Here is a 22,641-nt window from a genome sequence, read left to right as displayed (position 1 = left end):
TGTCAATGTGTACTCCAAGGTATTTATAGTCCTCCACAATGTCAACACTGACCCCCTGGATTGAAAAAGGGGTCAAGTGTTTCCTGGTCTTCCTGAAGTCCACGATCAGTTCCTTGGTCTTTGCCACATTGAGCTGCAGATGATTCTGCTCACACCACGTGACAAAGGAGTCGACCACAGCCCGGTACTCTGTCTCATCATCCCTGCTGATGCATCCAACCACCGCAGAGTCATCAGAAAACTTCTGAAGATGGAGGTCTCTGTGCAGTGGCTGAAGTCTGTGGTGTAGAGGGTGAAGAGGAAGGGGGAGAGGACAGTCCCCTGTGGTGCCCCTGTGTTGCTGATCACCTTGTCAGACACACACTGTGGGAGACGTACATATTGTGGTCTTCCTGTCAGGTAATCAACAATCCAGGACACCAGAGAAGCATCCACCTGCATCGCTGCTAACTTATCACCCAGGAGGGTCGGCCTGATGGTGTTGAAAGCACTGGAAAAGTCAAAAAACATGACTCTCACAGTGCTCGCCGGCTGGTCCAGATGGGTGTAGACATGATTGAGCAGGTAGATGATGGCGTTCTCAGTTCCGAGACGAGGCTGATAAGCGAACTGAAGGGGATCCAGATGTGGTCTTACTATGGGTCGCAGCTGGTCCAGGATGAGCCTTTCCAGGGTCTTCATGATGTGGGAGGTCAGTGCCACGGGCCTGTAATCCTGGGGGCCACTGGGACGTGGCGTCTTTGGTACAGGGACGAGGCATGATGTCTTCCACATCACCGGGACCCTCTGCAGACTCAGACTCAGCATAAACAGTTTATGAAAGACTCCACACAGCTGGGGGGCACAGGTCTTGAGGACGAGGGGACTCACTCCGTCTGGTCCAGCAGACTTGCCTGAGTGAAGTCTCCTCATTTGCATCTCAACCTGGTATTGAGTGAAGGTGATGGGTGGGGGAGGGGTGTCAGGAATCTCACAGGAGGCAACAGCGCCATGTGAAGAGAGAGGCTGGCACAGTGGTGTGGCTCTGGATTCCAGGCTGACTACAGGTGAGGTTGTGGGGGTGGGAGCAGACACTGTGGTGTCGAATCTATTGAAAAACAGATTCAACTCATTGGCTCTGTTCTCACCTCCCTCAGCTCCCCTGCTGTTGGTTGGCCTGAATCCAGTGATGGTCTTCATGCCCCTCCACACCTCTCTCACGCTGTTCTGCTGGAGTTTCCACTCCAGCTTCCTCCTGTAATTGTCCTTAGCCTCTCTGATCTTGTCCTTTAGTAACACCTGGATCTTCCTCACCTCCTCTTTGTTGCCCCCTCTGAAAGCCCTCTTCTTGTTGTTGAGGAGGGCTTTGATGTCCTTAGTCACCCACGGCTTATTATTGGGGTAACAATGAAAAGTCTGAGCTGGAACAATGGAGTCGGTGCAGAAAGTTATGTAGTCTGTGATACACTCAGTAAGCCCATTGATGTCCTCGGCGTGAGGCTCACAGAGTGTTTCCCAGTTGGTCACCTCGAAACAGCCCTGTAGTTCCGCTAAGGCCTCCTCTGACCACCTCCTAACAGTCCTGGTGGTCACAGGTTCCCTCCTCACAATGGGCACATAGTGGGGGGTGAGGTGAATCAGGTTATGATCTGACCTACCAAGTGGGGGGAGGGAGGAGGAGCTGTATGCATCCTTGACGTTAGCATACAGTAAGTAAATGGTAAATGGTAAATGGCCTGTATTTATATAGCGCTTTACTAGTCCCTAAGGACCCCAAAGCGCTTTACATATCCAGTCATCCACCCATTCACGCACACATTCACACACTGGTGATGGCAAGCTACATTGTAGCCACAGCCACCCTGGGGCGCACTGACAGAGGCGAGGCTGCTGGACACTGGCGCCACCGGGCCCTCTGACCACCACCAGTAGGCAACGGGTGAAGTGTCTTGCCCAAGGACACAACGACCGAGACTGTCCAAGCCGGGGCTCGAACCGGCAACCTTCCGATTACAAGGCGACCTCCCAACTCTTGAGCCACGATCGCCCCATAAGTCTAAAATTTTCTCTCCCCTGGTGGGACAGTCCACATATTGTCTGAATGTTGTTAGTGTATTGTCCAGTGATACATGGTTGAAGTCACCCGAGATCACAATAAAGGCACTCGGGTGCTGAGTCTGTAACCGGGCTATGGCAGAGTGGATAGTGTCACATGCAGCTGTGGGGTTAGCAGAGGGAGGAACATAAACAGCCACCAAGATGACGTGAGAGAATTCCCTGGGTAAATAATATGGCCTGAGTCCAACAGCACACAGTTCAGTGTCCGGGCAACAAATCCTTTCTTTTATTGTTATGTTGGCAGGGTTACACCACCGGTTGTTAACTAAAACAGCAAGCCCACCTCCTTTCCGCTTACCGCTAGCGATGCTGTCCCTGTTGCCCGAAAAGTGTGGAAGCCTTCCACAGAAGCATTCTCATCGGGAATGTCCTGGTGCATCCATGATTCGGTGAAACACATCAGGCTACACTCTCGGTATTCCCTCTGACTCCGTACCAGTGCTGAGAGCTCGTCGATTTTATTCGATAACGATCGCACATTTCCCATCACGATAGACGGCAGACACGGTTTATACCTCCTCCTCCTCCTCGCTTCGAGCCTCCGCTGTCTCACTGTCTCCTTCTTTCTTCTCTTCTGTCCTTGACCTCTGCATCCCCGATGTGTTTTCCTCCAAATTTCAGCTGGTACTTCTGCGGGCCTGGCCAGCGAGCCGGCCGGCATCAGGGCGATCAGCTGATCTCTGGAGTAAACAGTCCGTGAGTGTAGGAGATGTGCCGCGGTCCCGTTCCTTGATAAAAGTAACAGTTCCACGGCCACCAGAAGAACAAAAACTCTCTCAATCCACATGATTGAGTAAAAGATAAACGGATGAAAATACAAGTCAGAAAAAAAAGAATACCTAGGAAAAAAGAGCTAAACTAAGAGAAAAAGCAGGAGCGACTATAACAGGCTGCACGCTGGTTGGCGCATGCGCACTCTATTATAATCCCACTAACCCTGACTGTGCAATAGTTAGCAATGTGGACATGTCACACCTGAACTCAATGCGCAGGTAACATCCTGTCACGGCACCACACTGGAGTTCACTGAATGAGCGGCTTGAGAGCAAGCCACTCATTCACAGCTGTTTGAAGAAGCAGTCTGCATGTGATGGCTGTCTACACTTTATGTCATTAGGGCTGCAACTAAGGGTTACTTTGGTTGTTAACTGATTTACCAACTTTTCTCTGATTAGTTAACAATTATTTCAACAACTCTTATCTGTGCTTCCTGTGGGCAAATCTCCTCTTCAGGCTCCAGTACCTCACCTGCTCAAGTCAAAACCAAATCTATTTTTAATATTACTCAGTAGAACTGTCAGAATAAAACTGAAATCAATCAAAAATATTAGTTCATATAAGTGCTAATAGTATTTAAAATATAAATGTTGTCAAGGAAACAAGAATGGTTGTAATGATTTCCTATTGCATTATATCATTAGCTAACAAACTGAAATGGTGTTTGTTTAGCAAGCATCATTCTGAGAAGTTTCCAGCAGGTAAACTAACATAAAGATTACTGTACAAACATTAACAAGTGCATCTATAATTGAGAATTTGTGTGTGTGTGTTTTTGTAAAAAAATATTTATACAAGTTACACATTTTTTTGTTAAGGTCTGGTTACAGATACAAAGAAAAAAAACTGCGTAAAACTCTGCGCTCAAGTTTCCTGGCTGTGTGTGCGTTTCAAATTGCAAGTATGAATTTTGATCCAATTTTTCTTCCTTTGTCAATGTCATGTGTTATGTGCGTGTGTTGGTGGGTTATTTGTTTCTTAATGCGTGTATGCAAATTCACCTGTGCAGTCGCTGTGATTGGTGGCCCTAAGGAACGGCCTGATGTAACTGGTTCCTGCTGTGGACGTGAACTATAAAAGGGCGACTGAAGAGCTGCGGTGCGGGGGGTGTGGCAGACTTCCCGTGCACTTGCCTCAGGTCCAGACGGAGCGGCCGTAGCCATAGTATTTAGTTAAAAGGTCGGGCATGTGTGTGAAGTGCGGAGCAAGTAGGGGTGAGCTGCCAATTATTTTGGGAAGCCTTCTTTTCTCCTGTGTTTTTAGACCAGGGAGGTCAGACTGTGTTATTTCTTTCTTTTCTTTTCCTTGAACAGGTCAGAGGGTAACCAAAGCCTAGGTTGAGTTTTGTTTGTTGTGTTGGCCTTAGCTGACCCCGAAATTATACACTCCCACTACCTTGAGTGCCATTGTTGTGAATAAACCATTGTTAAAAGTCCGATGCTGTGGCTGTGTCTGTTTGGGCGTGGGAAGTCACGGGACACCCCGCTCTTGTTACGGTCATTTTGAGCCGGGTTGTAACATGATTTGGGGGCTCATCCGTTTTGTCTCGTTTTTGTGATCTGTAGTTTGTTCGGTCGGCTTTTCTTTTGTGTGTGGGGAGGAGTGAGGTGTGTGGGGGAGGATGGGGTTTTCTTTAGATGACTTTGTTACCTCGCCTTCCTGGGATAAGATAGAGTTGTGTAGAAAGGCGGATTTGCTTATTATAGCAAGTTTTTTGATATTAAAGTGTCCTACAATGCCCGTAAAGCGGAGGTGAAGGTTGCTTTGTGTGCAGGTTTGGTGGAGCGGGGCATTCTCCCTTCCCCGCAGGCAGCTGTAAAGCGGCCTGGTAGGGGCGGCGTGGAGGTGGCTCTGGAGGCTGAGCCGGAGCCAGATGCCAAAGGACCCGTTAGCGTGTCTCCAGCTGAGGTGGAGCCCGATGCGGATGAGGCGGGGTCGGATGTGGCCGAGGTGGGGTCTGGGGCGGCTGAGGAGCCTCAGGCAGTAGGGTCTACGGAGGACCTCCGTTTGACCCTCCGTATTAGGGAGATAGAGGTTTGCGCTAAAGAGCTTGAGGTGCAAGCTATGCACCTCCGGGTCACAGCGTTGGAGTTGGAGCGTAAGCCCGCCGCTGTCTCGACACCTGTTTCCGCTGCCTCCACACCTGTCTTGAGTCGCCCTGACACATCCACAGTTACTTCACCAAGTTTTGACATCACCAAACATGTTAAACTAGTACCTCCGTTTCGGGAGGCTGAGGTTGATTCCTATTTTGATGCTTTTGAGCGTATAGCAGCTGCATTGAGTTGGCCTAAGGAGTTTTGGGCACTGCTACTCCAGTGTAAGTTAATCGGCAAGGCTCAGGAAGTATGTACTAGCCTTTCCGTTAATGACAGCCTCCAATATGATATTGTAAAAAAATCAATTCTGCACGCGTATGAATTAGTTCCTGAGGCTTACTGTCAGAAATTTCGTAAAAGTGAAAAGACCGCTGAACAAACCTTTGTGGAGTTTGCCCTTGAGAAACATCGCTTGTTTGAACGCTGGATGCAAGCCAGCAAAGTGAAGGATATTGAGGGATTGAAGTGTCTCCCGGATCAGTTGGTAGTTTATTTAAATGAGCAGAAGGTGATGTCCCTGGCAAAAGCAGCAGTTTTAGCAGATGAATTCACCCTCACACATAAAGTCATTTTTCCAACCGGGGCAGCACGAGAACAGACCCGAAGGGCGAGACAGGAGGAAACTGAAAGGCGGGAATGTTTTTATTGCCGGGAGTCTGGTCACCTGATTGCCAGTTGTCCTGCGCTGTGGAAGAAAGAGGCGCAGAGGGTCCAAGGGACCCGTGGGGCTCATTAAAGTAGTTTCCCCACCTATCTGTCCTGACCAGATGCAGGGGTGTGACCCAGAAATGGAGGTAGAGTCACATTTTAATCCCTTCCTTTCCCAAGGCTTCGTTTCGGTGGCAGGAGAAGAGAAGGACAGGGTTACTATCACCATTCTCCGAGACACCGGGGCACATCAATCTTTTATGTTAGATGATGTGTTGCCACTGTCGGATAAAACCGCCTGCCACACGGATGTGTTGGTGTGGGGAATTGAAATGAGTGTTCTTCGGGTGCCCCTTCACAGAGTATATCTACACTACCTATCACAACTGGACCTGTGAAGGTTGCCATAAGACGACAGTTGCCGTTTAAAGGTGTGTCGTTTATCTTGGGCAACGATTTGGCCAGGGGGAAAGTGCTTCCACCGCCTGAAGTGATGGATACACCTGTTGCTGCTGATCCAAAAGCGGCAGTTTTTCCCGTTTGCGCTGTTACGCGGGCGCAAGCGCGCAAATTTGCTGATGTGGTTAGTATCGCAGATACGTTTGCGGCTGGGGAGCAAAAATCTTCTGTACGGGAGAAAGACAGTGTGGGGGATAAATGCAGTGTGCTAAAATTAATACTGGCATTGAGCGGCGATGTGAATAAAGAAGCTTTGGTAAGCACTCAGGAAAATGACAAGTCTTTGAGTTCCTGTTTTGCAGCCGTTGTCACGGCTGGGGAAAGCACCCTTCCCTGTTTTTTCCTGCAGGATGGCGTGTTAATGAAGCGGTGGTCTTCTGATCAGAGTGGAACATCAAGTGTTGCACAGGTGGTGGTACCATCTCAGCATCGTGATCTGGTGCTAAGCTTAGCACATGATGCCGGCATGGCTGGGCACCTCGGAATAAATAAAACTTATTACAGAGTGCTGGGCAATTTCTTTTGGCCTGGCTTAAAAAAACACGTAGCTGATTACTGTCGGTCTTGTGCCACCTGCCAGTTGGTGGGCAAACCCAATAAGCCCAATCCACCTGCGCAGTTATCTCCTATTCCATTAATGAGTGAACCTTTCGAAAAGGTAATACTAGACTGTGTGGGACCGTTGCCGAGAACAAAAGCCGGTCATCAGTATATTCTTACTGTAATGTGCTCAGCAATGAGATTTCCGGAAGCCATTCCGCTGCGTACGGTGAAAGCCAAAGCAGTAATTAAAGCTTTGATCAAATTCTTTTCTGTGTTTGGGTTGCCGAAAATCATTCAAACGGACCAAGGCGCCAACTTCATGTCCAGAGTCTTTGCACAGGTTGTTAAAGAACTACATGCTAAGCATGTTACATCCAGTCCATATCACCCCGAAAGTCAAGGTGCTTTGGAAAGGTTCCACCAAACTCTCAAAGTTATGTTACGTAAGTTCTGTTTGGAGTCTGGTAAAGAGTGGGATGAGGGGTTGCCCCTATTGTTGTTTGCCATTAGAGAGACTAAACAGGAGTCGCTGGGATTTAGCCCTGCGGAGTTGGTTTTCGGACATGTGGTCCGAGGCCCTCTCCGACTTTTGAGGGAAAAATGGCTGTCGGAGGCCCCGGAGGAGCCATGTAGTGTACCTGACTATGTGAGTCAGCTTCGAGACAGGCTTCGCCTAGCGTGGAAAATAGCCGGGGAAAACCTAAAGCAAGTGCAAACTAAAATGAAGGCTCGTTTTGACAAAAAAGCTGTGGATAGAAGTTTTCAACCAGGGGAGAAGGTGTTGATGTTATTGCCTGTAGTAGGGTCCAGTTTACTAACGCAGTTTGCTGGTCCTTACAGTGTTGAATGTAAACTCGACAATAACCATTATGTGATTCGCACTCCAGATCGGCGGCAAAAAACCAGGGTTTGTCATGTGAATACGTTGAAACTGTTCTATCCCCGTGTGCGCTGTTGCCATCCTCCCCGCCTATAAACTGTCGGATGACGGATTATCTGGGAGGGATGATGCATTAGGTAGTGGGCTGAAAAATTCAGTAATTTTAAATGATCTTGAATCATTTGTTGCCGATTTACCTGAAACTGCTCAAACTGACACCATTACTCTGATAAAAAATAACGTGTCGCTTTTCTCTGATCACCCGCGCCAAACGACTGTCTTAAGTCATGACGTTGATGTGGAGGGCCAAAAGCCAATTAAACAACATGTGTACTGGGTGAATCCAGTAAAAAGGGAAATAATGCAGAGAGAAGTCAATTACCTCCTTGAGCATGGCTTAGCCGTTCCAAGTGCTAGCGCATGGAGCTCCCCATGTGTGTTAGTGCCCAAATCTGACAATACTCCTCGATTCTGCACAGATTATCGAAAGGTGAATGTGGCCACTAAAGCAGACTCTTTCCCATTACCTAGGATGGATGACTGTGTTGATCGGGTGGGATCCGCTACTTATGTGACCAAATTGGATTTATTAAAGGGATATTGGCAGGTTCCTTTAACTGCAAGAGCGTCTGAGATCTCTGCATTCGTTACCCCCGATCACTTCCTTCAGTATACCGTGATGCCCTTTGGCTTGCGTAATGCTCCAGCGACATTTCAGCGCCTGATGGCTAAGGTTTTGGCCGGGGTCCCTAACTGTGATGCCTACTTAGATGATGTGGTCATTTATTCTGCTTCCTGGAGCAGTCATCTCCAAACCCTCTTAACTGTTTTTAAGCGTTTCGAGGAAGCATCGCTAACTGTAAATCTGACCAAATGTGAGTTTGGAAAAGCCACCATCACCTACCTCGGAAAGCAGGTGGGTCACGGGCGAGTGTGCCCTGTAACCGCTAAGGTGGAGGCTATTATTGAGTTTCCGATTCCACAAACAAGGAGGGCGTTATGCCGCTTCTTGGGAATGTGTGGTTACTATCACGGTTTCTGTAAAAACTTTGCCTCCGTAGTCGCTCCCCTGACTGACCTAGTCAGCCCAACCAAACCCTTCACATGGACTGCGGCGTGCCAAACTGCTTTTGAGTCAGTGAAAACTTTACTGTGCAGTACCTCAGTTTTAGCAGCACCTAACTTTTAATCTCCTTTTAAGTTGGTGGTGGATGCCAGCGCAACTGCAGCGGGTGCGGTTCTGCTGCAGGCAGCTCATCACGGAGTGGACCGTCCGATCTGCTATTTCTCGAAGAAGTTCAATAAACACCAAGTGAACTATAGCACCATCAAAAAGGAAGCGCTTGCATTATTGCTAGCCTTACAACACTTTGAGGTCTACGTCGGGTCTAGCTCCGTGCCAGTTCAAGTGTTCACAGACCATAATCTGCTTGTGTTTCTTTTCCGAATGCAAAACTCCAACCAGCGACTCGTGTGCTGGTCCCTCCTTTTACAAGACTTCAACTTACAAATTAGCCATAAAAAGGGCCTCGATAATGTCCTCGCTGATGCCCTATCTAGAGCAGTGTAAACAGGTAGGAATTAAACATGCAGTGGTTGTTTAATTCTTATGGTGGGGGGTGTTACGTGCGTGTGTTGGTGGGTTATTTGTTTCTTAATGTATGTATGCAAATTCACCTGTGCAGTCGCTGTGATTGGTGGACCTAAGGAACGGCCTGATGTAACTGGTTCCTGCTGTGGACGTGAACTATAAAAGGGCGACTGAAGAGCTGCGGTGCGGGGGGTGTGGCAGACTTCCCGTGCACTTGCCTCAGGTCCAGACGGAGCGGCCGTAGCCATAGTATTTAGTTAAAAGGTCGGACATGTGTGTGAAGTGCGGAGCAAGTAGGGGTGAGCTGCCAATTATTTTGGGAAGCCTTCTTTTCTCCTGTGTTTTTAGACCAGGGAGGTCTTTCTTTTCTTTTCTTTTCCTTGAACAGGTCAGAGGGGAACCGAAGCCTAGGTTGAGTTTTGTTTGTTGTGTTGGCCGGTACGCCGGTACCGGGAATGTGTGGAGTCCCGCTTCCACCAGGGCGACACACGGAGTATGTGGCACGGACTACGCACCATTACGGACTACAAAGCCAGGGACACTGCGCCGATCAACGCCGACTCTGCATTCACCAATGAGCTGAAGCAGTTCTACGCCCGTTTCGAGGTTAGCCGGGCGGCTAATGCTATCTACCCCCTGACTACCGAGGACAGTGACGTCATCAGCGAGAGACCGGTGACCAGCATCGCGGAGCATGACGTCCGTGCGGCATTGAGGAGAGTGAACACAAGGAAAGCGGCGGGGCCAGACGGCATCACCGGCCGTCTGCTGCGCTGCTGTGCTGACCAGCTAGCAGGTGTGTTCACTTACATTTTCAACGAGTCCCTGGCGAAGTCTGTGGTCCCCACATGCTTCAAAAGATCCACCATCATCCCTGTGCCCAAGAACAGCAAACCCTCATCCCTGAACGATTACCGGCCAGTTGCACTGACCTCGGTAGTAATGAAGGTGTTTGAGAGGCTGCTGAAGAACATCATCTCCTCCTCCATCCCAGACACCACAGATCCGCTGCAGTTCGCCTACAGATCCAACAGATCCACAGAAGATGCCATCGCCCACGTCCTACACACCACTCTCAGCCACGTGGACAAGAAACAGGGTAACTATGTGCGAATACTGTTTGTTGATTACAGTTCACCGTTTAACACAATAGTGCCCTGCAGACTGTTCACAAAGCTGAGGGACCTGGGACTTAACAGCCGTCTGTGTGCATGGGTGTTGGACTTCCTCACTGGCAGAACTCAGGTGGTGAGGGTGGGCAGGTGCTTCTCCAACAGCATCACCATCAACACAGGAGCACCTCAGGGATGTGTCCTCTCGCCACTGCTCTACTCCCTCTACACTTCAGACTGTGTGGCCACCCATGGCTCCAACACCATTGTGAAGTTTGCTGACGACACAGTGGTGTTGGGTGCCATCTCCAACAACGATGAGGCGGCCTACATGGATGAAGTGAAGAATCTGGCATCGTGGTGCCAGGACAACCACCTCCAGCTGAACGTCAGCAAGACCAAGGAGCTGGTGGTGGACTTCAGAAGGGGTCAGCACAGAGACTACAAGCCCATTATCATCAATGGAGCTCCAGTGGAGAGGGTGCAGTCCTTCAAGTATCTTGGTGTCCACATCTCAGACCTGACATGGGCTGCCCACATTCAGGTCCAGACCAAAAAGGCTAGGCAGCGCCTGTATCACCTACGACAACTGAGGAAGTTCAGGGTCTCTCCAAAGATCCTCAGGATTTTCTATACAGGCGCTGTGGAGAGCATCCTCACACAGAACATGACATCGTGGTTTGGGAACAGCTGTGTGAAGGACCAAAAAGCTCTCCAGAGAGTGATCCGTACAGCAGAACGCTGCTGCAGGATTGCTCTCCCCCCGCTTCAGGACACCTACACCAGGAGATGCCGGACTAGAGCAGCGCAGATACTGAAGGACCCGTCCCATCCTGGCAACAAACTGTTCCAACTTCTGCAATCTGGTAGAAGGTTCCGCATCATCCGGGCAAGGACAGAGAGACTCAAGAGGAGCTTCTATCCCCAAGCCATCCGTGCCCTAAACACACACACCCGCCCTCTCACATCATCTATAATTGACTGAGACAGGACTCTTCCAGACACTCTAAACCAAGGCACAATGTACATTCCAAATTCCTTTAATTTTAAATATGTTTATATTGTCTATCCTGTAAAATAGTCAGATGTCTATTCATATTAATGTACAGAATTCACCTGCTTGCTGCTACTACTGCACATTCACCCAATGCATATACTATATATATATATAATGTAGCGTGTCAGGCTACATTTCACTGTGTGTTATACTTGTATAACTATGCATGTGACAAATAAAGAACCTTGAACCTTGAACCTTGAACTTAGCTCACCCCGAAATTATACACTCCCACTACCTTAAGTGCCATTGTTGTGAATAAACCATTGTTAAAAGTCCGATGCTGTGGCTGTGTCTGTTTGGGCGTGGGAAGTCACGGGACACCCCGCTCTTGTTATGGTCATTTCGAGCCGGGTCGTAACCTGATTATGTTATGAAATCACAAATTTAACAATCCAACCAGAGAACAGATGGGTTTGGCTGTCGGAGGGGTGCTTTACTGAGCTTCAGATCCTGGTTGGGTAAATGCCATTTCACGTGCCACTGTTTTCCTTCATCACCACGAAGGAAAACCTGTTCGTGTCCAAGTTTGGTGAATTTTTTTTGTCACAGGTTTACGTGCTTATACATGGACCTCCAGAGCCTTTTCAACAACTCTGTGGATCTCGGGGGGAAAGCAGTGTTGTGGAAATGACAAGCGCTTTACTAGTCGGGATAGTTATAAAGCTTTCTTCGTTGTGAATGAGCGATACATGTTTTTATTGAAGATTTGAATATAATACAACACAAACTTTTGTAGAGGATATAAAGTCAGAGAGATACATGCTTTATAATGACAAGGAGCAGGTGCATCTAGTAAATGTAGAGCTGGTGCAAAAAACGAGAGAGCTCAGCGACTAACACCACAAATTTTTGGATCCTTTGCTCTTAGTTAGCGGTCAGCACAGTGGATGCCACCTCCATTGTGAAAAGATCTATATACTGCAAAGTGTGACTCACAGTAATGGTCCTGGGTCAGCCCTGACTTTGTGTGAAGGTAATACTAAAGTAATGGTATTTCTGACCACAGGGTCAAGATGGCGCCTGTGTTTGGCTGTGCTGCTGCCTTCGTCCGTGTGTTTGTTTATTTTATATGCTATGCAAGTGTTTTTGTTGCAGTTTTTTCTGGTGTCACCTCCCTTCGGATTTATGATCGTCATGCGTTGCTAGCGATCAAATCTGCAATGGATAGCTTTCAGAGTCAACGAAATGAGGCTGTTTTCCTACCGCCGTTAGAGTGCAACGCAGCACCCGGTTTACCTCCACTCTTGCCGGTTAGCTCATTTTTGCTTTAGAGGCCTTGTTGGAGAAAGCAGAGTAAGCGAGCTGGCCTTCATGTCCTACTCCGTCGTCTTCGGAAAGAGATGGACCTTCGGGGACTCTATTCCTGGGTTGCTACCGGTGAGATTCGCCTGAGACTTGTCGGAACTTGATTAATCCCCACAACCCACTATGTTTACCACCCAGGCTGCCATCTGAAAGCATGGAAAGCCAAGCCTGATCGCGGCAGGAACCCTGTTTTGCTGCGCGGCTTACCGCATAGCGCGGACTCTGTCTACCCTTGTCCCAGTGAGTCGCAGCCTTAAATGGATGTTAATTAATGCCTGCTCAATCGCCAATAAGTCTTATATTTTAAGAATGAAGTCTCACATCTGTGAGCTTTGTCCTGCTGACTGTTCATTTATCTGTGCACCTCGGCTATCTGGACGAGGAGGTGGAACAGCTGTAATTTTTAAAAAGACATTTTTATGCCAGATGGTTTCTTCAAGCTGCTACAACTCTTTTGAGATGCTTAAATAATAAAAATAAAATAAATAAAATAAAAATAAAAATTGGAAGAGAAAAGCCCATATACGGCACTTTAATTTATCGTCCACCTGGGTCTGCTGCGTCTTTTTTGTCAGACCTACAAGAATTTTTAACTTCCACTATTAAAATGGGCATGGTTATCATTGTTGGAGATTTCAACATTCATGTGGATGACTCAACAAACAGTAACACTAAGGAGTTCCTGAGCATTATGGACTCTTTCAACTTTGTTCAGCATGTAGCAGGGGCTACTCATACGGCTGGGCACACTCTGGTCTTCACCTATGGTGTTTTCCTTGACCACTTGAATTTAAATGAAGTTGTCTCTTTTACTGTATCTGTTAATTCAGAGTACCATCCTCAAGGTTCTATTAGGCGCAGGTGCTTTATTGACGACTCTATAATTTCTGAGTTTTCCTCTTTTTAATTTTAAAAGTTCTTCTAACGAGGTTGAGCTTTTAACTAATTCTTTTAATGAACACTGTCTTGCCATTCTAAATCAGGTTACTCCTTTTAAAACCAGTTATTGCTCTGTTAGTTCCCGCAAACCACGGTTAAATAATCAGACTCGTGGTCTTCGACGCTCCTATCGATAAGCAGAGCGTCTGTGGAAGTCCACTGGTCTGATTGTCCATCGTGAGGACTTTAAAGAACTACTTTACCTATATAATGAGTCAGTCAAAGAGGCCAGATCCTCTTACTTCAATAATATTATAAATCGTCATAAAAATAATTCCAGAGTTCTATTTGATACCATCAACAGTATTGTTTCTCCTCCAACCCAGCATGCTCTGTTGCTTTCTGATGAAGATTGTAATACTTTCCTTAATTACTTCTGTGTTACACATTTCGATGTTTTTTTCCTCGCTACCTAGCCTGACCTGTCTCCACAATGTGATGTTTGTGTATTGTATGTACGGTCGGCAAGGTCTGTCATCTCGGTTGTGGGCAAAAGACCTGCAAGTGACAAATAAAGGCTATCTCATCTCATCATCTCACCATGATCATAGCTCCTCCTGAGCTACATTCTAAAATTAGTCAGGTTCTTGCCTCTTTCTGTCCATCTGTCAAGTCAAATATTTGAAATCTTGGCAATACAAAACGCAGCAGCCAGACTACTAACTTGTTCTACCAAATGTGTTCACATTACTCCCATCTTATATTCTTTACATTGGCTCCCAATAGAGTTTAGAATTCGCTTTAAAATTCTTGTTTTAACATACAGAGCACTAAATGGCCAGGCTCCAGATTATTTATCCAAGCTTCTTATAAAATACACTGCTGCTCGTCATCTCCGCTCACAGACTCAGAGTCTGTTGTAATACTGTTGTACGTACGTAACATAAAAATAAAGCCCTGTACACGACTGAAGACAAAAGGGGACAGAGCCTTGTAGTCTGTGGCACCAAGGCTGTGGAACAGTTTACCACTACAATTACGTTTGCTTGACTCTGTGGATTCTTTTTCAAAGCAGTTAAAAACTTTTCTGTTCAAACAAGCCTTTTGTTGATCTACATATTTTATATTTTTTACATTATTTACATTTGATCTTTTACATTGTGTATAATGTCTATTGATTGTATTGTTTATTTTAATATTTGTGCACAGCGCTTTGTGACTGTCTGTGAAAAGTGCTTAATAAATAAATTTTACTTACTTACTTATTTACTTACACTGATACACCACAACTTTATCCTTTCAACAGCTACTGAAAGTTAGGGGACCTAGCTTGTAAGAGTCTTATGGGATATTCACATAGAGATCCTCCAGCTTCAAACTGTATTACCCTTTTAGGACCTGAAGCTCAGTACAGCGCCACTCTGACAGCCAAACCCATATGTTCTCTGATTGGATTGTTAAATATGTGATTGACATGACATTGACCAATTGGATGAAAGGAAGAAAAATTTGGTCAAAATTCGTACTTGAAAGTTGAAACGTCCGCAAATCGCTACCTTATCGTGGTGGAGGGGTTTGTGTGTCCCTGGGATCCCAGAGGCTATGTTGTCCAGGGGCTTTTGCCCCCTGGTAGGGTCTCCCATGGCAAATTGGTCCTGGGTGAGGAACCAGATAAAGAGCGATTCAGAAGACCCTTATGAAGAAAACATCGAGGGAACAGTTTACCCTGCCCGGGGTAGGGTTACCGGGACCCCACCCTGGAGCCAGGCCCAGGGAGGGTGCCCAAGGGCGAGCGTGTGGTGGCCAGGCCTTAGTCCATGGGGCCCTGCCGGGCACAGCCTGAAAAGGGGACATGGGCCCATCCTCCCGCAGGCCCACCACCCGCAGGAGGTACCATAGGGGTCGGGTGCATTGTGTGCCGGGCAGCGGCCAGGAGCGGAGGCCCTGGCAGACTGTTCCCCGGCTACCAAGACTGGCAATCGGCATTATAAAGTTGATAAGTTGAAACTCACACACAGCCAGGGAAGTTGAGCTGAGAGTTTACGTAGTTTTTTGCTTTGTATCCGTAACTAGACCTTAACAAAAAAAATGTGTAACTTGTATAATTTTTTTTACACGCACAATTTCTCATCTATGCAAAAACATAACACTTTCAGATATTTTGGTTTACATGGTCAAAAAACTCAAAACTACGCAATCTGATTTACAAAATATTTATGACCACATTTTGAGCCCATACAATTCATACCCTAGAATAAATGATTATCATGTAAGCTCAACAAGAGTGCCATTCATTACAATGATTAGTTTTTCTGGTCATACAATATTCATGCATTTTGAAACATACATTTTGAATGAATGTATGTTTCATGATAGTGATGCTAAGATTTGATCACAGAGAAAACTGAAAAGAAAGAGATATTGCCTTTCAATTCGATTCAATTTTATTTATATAGCGCCAAATCACAACAAAAGTTGCCTCAAGGTGCTTTATATTGTACAGTAGATACAGAGAAAACCCCAACAGTCATATGACCTCCTATGAGCAAGCACTTTGGCAACAGTGGGAAGGAAAAACTCCCTTTTAACAGGAAGAAACCTCTGGCAAAACCAGGCTCAGGGATGGGCGGTCATCTGCGAGTTTTTTGGACTTCCTGATAATAATGAATTACAGTCGTCCAGCCTGGAAGTAATAAATGCATGAACTAGTTTTTCAGCGTCACTCTGAGACAGGATATTTCTAACTTTAGAGATGTTGCGCAAATGGAAGAAAGCAGTCTTACATATTTGTTTAATATGTGCGTTGAAGGACATGTCCTGGTCAAAAATGACTCCAAGGTTCCTCACAGTGTTACTGGAGGCCAAGGTAATGCCATCCAAAGTAAGAATCTGGTTAGATACCATATTTCTAAGATTTTCAGGGCCGAGTACAATAACCTCAGTTTTATCTGAATTAAGAAGCAGAAAGTTAGCGGCCATCCAGGTCTTTATGTCTTTAAGACATTCCTGCAGTTTAACTAATTGGTGTGTGTTATCTGGCTTCATGGACAGATAGAGCTGCGTGTCATCTGCATAGCAGTGAAAATGTATGCTATGTCTTCTAATGATGCTGCCTAAGGGAAGCATGTATAATGTAAACAGAATTGGTCCTAGCACTGAACCCTGTGGAACTCCATAATTAACCTCAGTGTGTGAAGAGGACTCTCCATTTACATGAACAAACTGGAGTCTATTAGATAGATATGATACAAACCACTGCAGTGCAGTACCTGTAATACCTACAGCATGTTCTAATCGCTCTAATAGGATATTATGGTCGACAGTATCGAACGCTGCACTGAGGTCTAGCAGGACAAGCACAGAGATGAGTCCACTGTCAGAGGCCATAAGAAGATCATTTGTAACCTTCACTAAAGCTGTTTCTGTGCTGTGATGAGCTCTGAAACCTGACTGAAGCTCTTCAAATAAGCCATTCCTCTGCAGATGATCTGTTAGCTGTTTGACAACTACTCTTTCAAGGATGTTTGATATGAAAGGAAGGTTGGAGATTGGCCTATAATTAGCTAAGACTGCTGGGTCTAGAGATGCTTTTTGAGTAAAGGCTTAAGTACAGCCAGCTTGAAGGCCTGTGGTACATAGCTGATTATTAGAGATAGGTTGATCATATTTAAGATTGATTGATTGTGTCATGGTCCTGGGTCGTTGACCCAGCGTTTTGTGTTTTGTGATTATTTCCCTCTGTTCTAGTTATTCTGTGTCCTCCCCCCTTGTGTCCGGTTCGGGTTCTAGATTTCCTGTTTTGTTCTGAAAGTCTGTGTCTGTTGTCATTGTGTTCAGCTTGTGTCCTCCAGTCATCATGTGTATTCAGATCAGCTGTTCTTCCCTCCTGTGTGCGATTACCCGATTACCTTGTGTGTGTGTGTATATATAGTGGGTGTCGGTCTGTGTTCGTTGTCGGCTCGTCTGTGTTTCTTGGTATCCTGGTCCTTGGTCTGCGTCTCTCTGCTCCGCTCTCCGTTTTGTAAGATTTCAGGTTTGCTCTTTAGTTTCTCCCAGTTTAGGTTTCCGTTTGTAATTACTCGTGCTTCATTGCCTGTTTTTGCCACTACCACCCTGTAAATAAAACGTCATTCGTATCATCAGTTTGCTGCATTTTGGGTCCTCCTTTTCCTCCACACCACACGGCTCCCTCCCCCAGCCGTGACAGATTGATTGATTGGTAATTTATTTCAACATGTTAAAAATATACAATATACAAGTACATTTACATACTATACAAATTACATACAAAAAAAACCGTTCTGATTAATTTAATTTACATGTTGAAAGGATTGAAGATTGAAGAATTAATTAATGGCAGGACTTCTTTGAGCAGTTTTGTAGGAATGGGGTCTAAAAGCAGTGTTGGGAAGGTTACTTTTAAAATGTATTCCACTACAGATTACAGAATACATGCCCCAAAATGTATTTTGTAATGTATTTCATTACGTTACTCAATGAGAGTAAAGTATTCTGAATACTTTGAATTACTTAATATATTATCATGCTTTTTACAACCACATGAATGTACTATTGCTTTGATATTTATTACTATTACTGAAGGTCCGCGGCTCCGAACCGTAGTAAAGGGACCTCTGGCTAATACGTCGGGTTCGTGTCGGGCTCATAGCCGAAAACTAGCTTTACTTTGTTGTCTGGGTCAACTTTGCTTTCAAGAGACAGAGAGAGGCGTTGAAAGGCTGCTCCAACGGAACTTATTGTTTCGGAGGAAAACACGAACACAGGGTACAGTCGAGTCTTAATAGCTTACTTACAGCTGGGCTCATCAGGCACTCTTCTTGGCTGCAGTGGTTATTATTATATTTACATGCTTCCATCTCCCGTTTCTGCTCGATGACAACTCGTACTTTTCCACTCTCCTTTTTCTCTCTCCTCGTGCAGACACATAAAGGGTATGACAGTCCATTCTCCCTGCAGCACGGACTACACTGCCCATAAGGCTACATTCTTTAGGGCTGTGCCTGTAACACTCTGCCTATTGCCTTCATATTAAATCATTTTTAAAAATATTTCTTCATGTCATTATGAGACGTGAGATTGAGACACGGGTATTAGGGTTTCTTAATGCGTGTTTTCTTTGGGTTTCCACCGGCGTGGAATTACCAAAAATAGAGGGTATAGCCAAACATATTGTGGTGAGCTCAGACAAGGATGAGACAGAGGTGTCGTTTGGTCTTGCTTCCCCGAGTTTCCAGGGAGCACAGCCATTTATTTTCCAACAGAAACACACCGCCGCTAACCCAACTGCTCGGCATAGCTTAGCACAACAACAACAACAAAAAGGCGCTCTCTCACCCAGGAAATACACAGTCGCAGACAGAGCGCGTCGCCTTGTAACCATGGCAACCGTAACACTGCCGCCTGGAACAACAGAACATAGCAGTCAAACAAAACCAGACCTGACCTGCCACAATATGAAACAGGAAAAGACCACCGTGTAATCCATTTATTTCAGCAAAGTAACAGTATTCTAAATTCCACCTTTTTAAACGGTAACTGTAACGGAATACAGTTACTCATATTTTGTATTTTAAATACGTAACGGCGGTAGATGTATTCCGTTACTCCCCAACACTGTCTAAAAGACATGTTGATGGTTTGGAGGAAGTAATTATGGAAGTTAACTCAGAAAGATCAATTGGAGAAAAAGAGTCTAACTTAACGTCAATGGTACTAAAAGTAGCTGTAGATAATATTACATCTGTGGGATGATTATTGGTAATTTTTTATATAATGATAAAAAATTTTATTTGTGGAGAAGTTCACGAAGTCATTACTAGTTAACGTTAAAGGGATGGTTTGCTCAATAGAGCCTTTGTGCTGTGATGTTTGGGGAAAAAATAATTTACTGAACTTATGAATTTATGTTGCTGGAAAAAAATGCTAATTTGTCACAAAATATATTTTCAGACGTTCACTAAATATGCTCATTTTTTTTTACAGAAAAGTCAGCGGGATCAGATTGGATGACCAGGAGAGCTCAGAGGTTCCCAGTGGTCAGTCTGCCCAGCAGCATCAAACACACCTCGACTCCGTATTTATGGTCTGTACATGTACAACAACTACTTTTACATCTGTTCACATTCATCTCCATGCTGCTCTTTGTAGACCAGTGGATCGTCAGTGTGTCCAACATGGATCTGATGTTTGGCTCCTTGATTTCAGTCTGATTGGCTCATTCATAAAGTATTCCGTTCCAGCTGCTGGAGGACAACATCATCACTTTTGTGAAGAACGAGCTGAAGAAGATCCAGAAGACTCTGAGTCCAGATTACCCAGAATGCTTAGAGAGTCAGAGGGAGGATGATGAGCAGAGGAGCAGCAGAGAGGCATTTGTGAAGATCACACTTGACTTCATGAGGAGAATGAAGCAGGAGGAGCTGGCTGACTGTCTGCAGAGCAGTAAGAAGATTTTGCTAAAGATGAGCTGCTGGCTGAATAAAATGTTTATATAAGAGATAAATGTTGCTTTCAAGAGATGGGACAACATGGTTATAGTCATTTCTCAGTGGGGCAGAAACTGTCATGAAAACATGAAGTGATTGTTAATGTTGTGTTTTTGCGATTGTTCTTTAGAACATCCAGCTGGAGATTGTTACTGCAAACATAAATCTGTCTTGAAAAAGAAGTTCCAGTGTGTTTTTGAGGGGATCACTAAAGCAGGAAACCCAACCCTTCTGAATCAAATGTACACAGAGCTCTACATCACAGAGAGAGGGACTTCAGAGGTCACTGATGAACATGAGGTCAGACAGATTGAAACAGCATCCAGAAAACCAGACAGACGAGAAACAACAATCAGACAAGAAGAGATCTTTAAAGTCTCACCTGGAAGAGATGAACCAATCAGAACAGTGCTGACAAAGGGAGTGGCTGGCATTGGGAAAACTGTCTTAACACAGAAATATACCCTGGACTGGGCTGAAGACAAAGCCAACCAGGACATCCAGTTCATATTTCCATTCACTTTCAGAGAGCTGAATGTGCTGAAAGAGGAAAAGTTCAGCTTGGTGGAACTTGTTCATCACTTCTTTACTGAAACCAAAGAAGCAGGAATCTGCAGCTTTGAAGACTTCCAGGTTGTGTTCATCTTTGATGGTCTGGATGAATGTCGACTTCCTCTGGACTTCCACAAAACTACAATCCTAACTGACCCTAGAAAGTCCACCTCAGTGGATGTGCTGCTGATAAACCTCATCAGGGGGAAACTGCTTCCCTCTGCTCGCCTCTGGATAACCACACGACCTGCAGCAGCCAATCAGATCCCTCCTGACTGTGTTTCCATGGTGACAGAGGTCAGAGGATTCACTGACCCACAGAAGGAGAAGTACTTCAGGAAGAGATTCAGAGATGAGGAGCAGGCCAGCAGGATCATCTCCCACATCAAGACATCACGAAGCCTCCACATCATGTGCCACATCCCAGTCTTCTGCTGGATCACTGCTACAGTTCTGGAGGATGTGCTGAAAACCAGAGAGGGAGGAGAGCTGCCCAAGACCCTGACTGAGATGTACATCCACTTCCTGGTGGTTCAGGCCAAAGTGAAGAAGGTCAAGTATGATGGAGGAGCTGAGACAGCTCAACATTGGAGTCCAGAGAGCAGGAAGATGATTGAGTCTCTGGGAAAACTGGCTTTTGATCAGCTGCACAAAGGAAACCTGATCTTCTATGAATCAGACCTGACAGAATGTGGCATCGATATCAGAGCAGCCTCAGTGTACTCAGGAGTGTTCACACAGATCTTTAAAGAGGAGAGAGGACTGTACCAGGACAAGGTGTTCTGCTTCATCCATCTGAGTGTTCAGGAGTTTCTGGCTGCTCTTCATGTCCATCTGACCTTCATCAACTCTGGACTCAATCTGCTGGAAGTGAAACAACCAACCGTCTGGTTGTTGAAATTATTTAACACACCAAAACTACAATCTCTCCACCAAAGTGCTGTGAAAATGGCCTTACAGAGTCCAAATGGACACCTGGACTTGTTCCTCCGCTTCCTCCTGGGTCTTTCACTGGAGACCAATCAGACTCTCCTACGAGGTCTGCTGACACAGACAGGAATTAGCTCACAGACCTATCAGAAAACTGTTCACTATATCAAGGAGAGGCTCAGTGTGAATCTGTCTGCAGAGAAAAGCATCAATCTGTTCCACTGTCTAAATGAACTGAATGATCGTTCTCTAGTGGAGGAGATCCAACAGTCCTTGAGATCAGGAAGTCTCTCCACAGATAAACTGTCTCCTGCTCAGTGGTCAGCTCTGGTCTTCATCTTACTGTCATCAGAAGAAGATCTGGATGAGTTTGACCTGAAGAAATACTCTTCTTCAGAGGAGGCTCTTCTGAGGCTGCTGCCAGTGGTCAAAGCCTCCAACAAAGCTCTGTAAGGAAATATGTGGTGATCCCTTTAGTTTTTAAATATTGTTTTGAATAGAAGAATAGGCTACCACAGATTTAAAAATATTTTAAAATTTTTAAAATCTGGTTATAGAAAGAGATTTCATTAAAGTTTTGGTTTGTGTCTCACCTTCAGTGCAATCCCTCTCTCTCTCTCTATTGTTTTTCTTTTTAACACAAATCTCTGATACAACTGTCCTGATTGTATCCAGTATGGATGGAAAAACGTGGACTTCATAAATGAAATTGCCTCTAAGGTCCTGTTTCTTGTCAGTAACCATATCTAACTGTAAGGCTGCCATCACCAGCCTGTGTATATATTGCATTAGGTTTCCTGGTGATCTAAACTTTATGCAGGTGTGAGTTTGAATGGTTGTCTGTGTCTCTGTGAACTAAGGGGAAGAGACTGGTTAAAGAATTTACAGTAAGTTAGATTTAAGAAAGAGACCAACAGCACTTTACTAACTGTAGCACACTTTGTTTGTTTTTTGTTTTGTTTTTTTTAGGCTGAGCAGCTGTAACCTGTCAGAGAGCGGCTGTAAAGATTTGTTGTCAGTCGTCAGCTCCCAGTCCTGTAATCTGAGAGAGCTGGACCTGAGTACCAACAGCCTGAATGATTCAGCAGTAAAGTTTCTGTCTGCTTCAGTGAAGAGTCCACACGCCAAACTGAATGTTCTGAGGTCAGATCAATTTGTATTCTGTATTTGGTTTGTTTGTTTTTATCAACTGACAAAATTAAA

The 22,641-nt window shown here is 45.5% G+C and overlaps 1 protein-coding gene across 3 annotated transcripts in view; it reads left to right on the top strand.

Annotated features, from left to right (window-relative positions):
• The window catches only part of LOC146632951 (NLR family CARD domain-containing protein 3-like), a 42,312-nt gene that overhangs the window by 3,868 nt on the left and 15,803 nt on the right, over window positions 1-22,641 (top strand). For 2 of the 3 annotated variants that reach the window (XM_085351907.1, XM_085351906.1), the window contains 4 exons: window positions 19,472-19,553; window positions 19,711-19,912; window positions 20,087-21,887; window positions 22,408-22,581. In XM_085351907.1, the coding sequence (XP_085208033.1) occupies window positions 19,472-19,553; window positions 19,711-19,912; window positions 20,087-21,887; window positions 22,408-22,581 (2,259 nt within the window). The remainder of the gene's footprint in view (window positions 1-19,471; window positions 19,554-19,710; window positions 19,913-20,086; window positions 21,888-22,407; window positions 22,582-22,641) is intronic. The other variant, XM_085351908.1, reaches the window with a different exon arrangement.

Source organism: Diplotaxodon limnothrissa, linkage group LG4, assembly GCF_057381915.1.
Source record: "Diplotaxodon limnothrissa isolate DT_005_m linkage group LG4, D_limnothrissa_male_GT1.1, whole genome shotgun sequence".
NCBI lineage: Eukaryota > Metazoa > Chordata > Actinopteri > Cichliformes > Cichlidae > Diplotaxodon > Diplotaxodon limnothrissa.
This window is presented reverse-complemented; position numbering and strand designations above follow the sequence as displayed.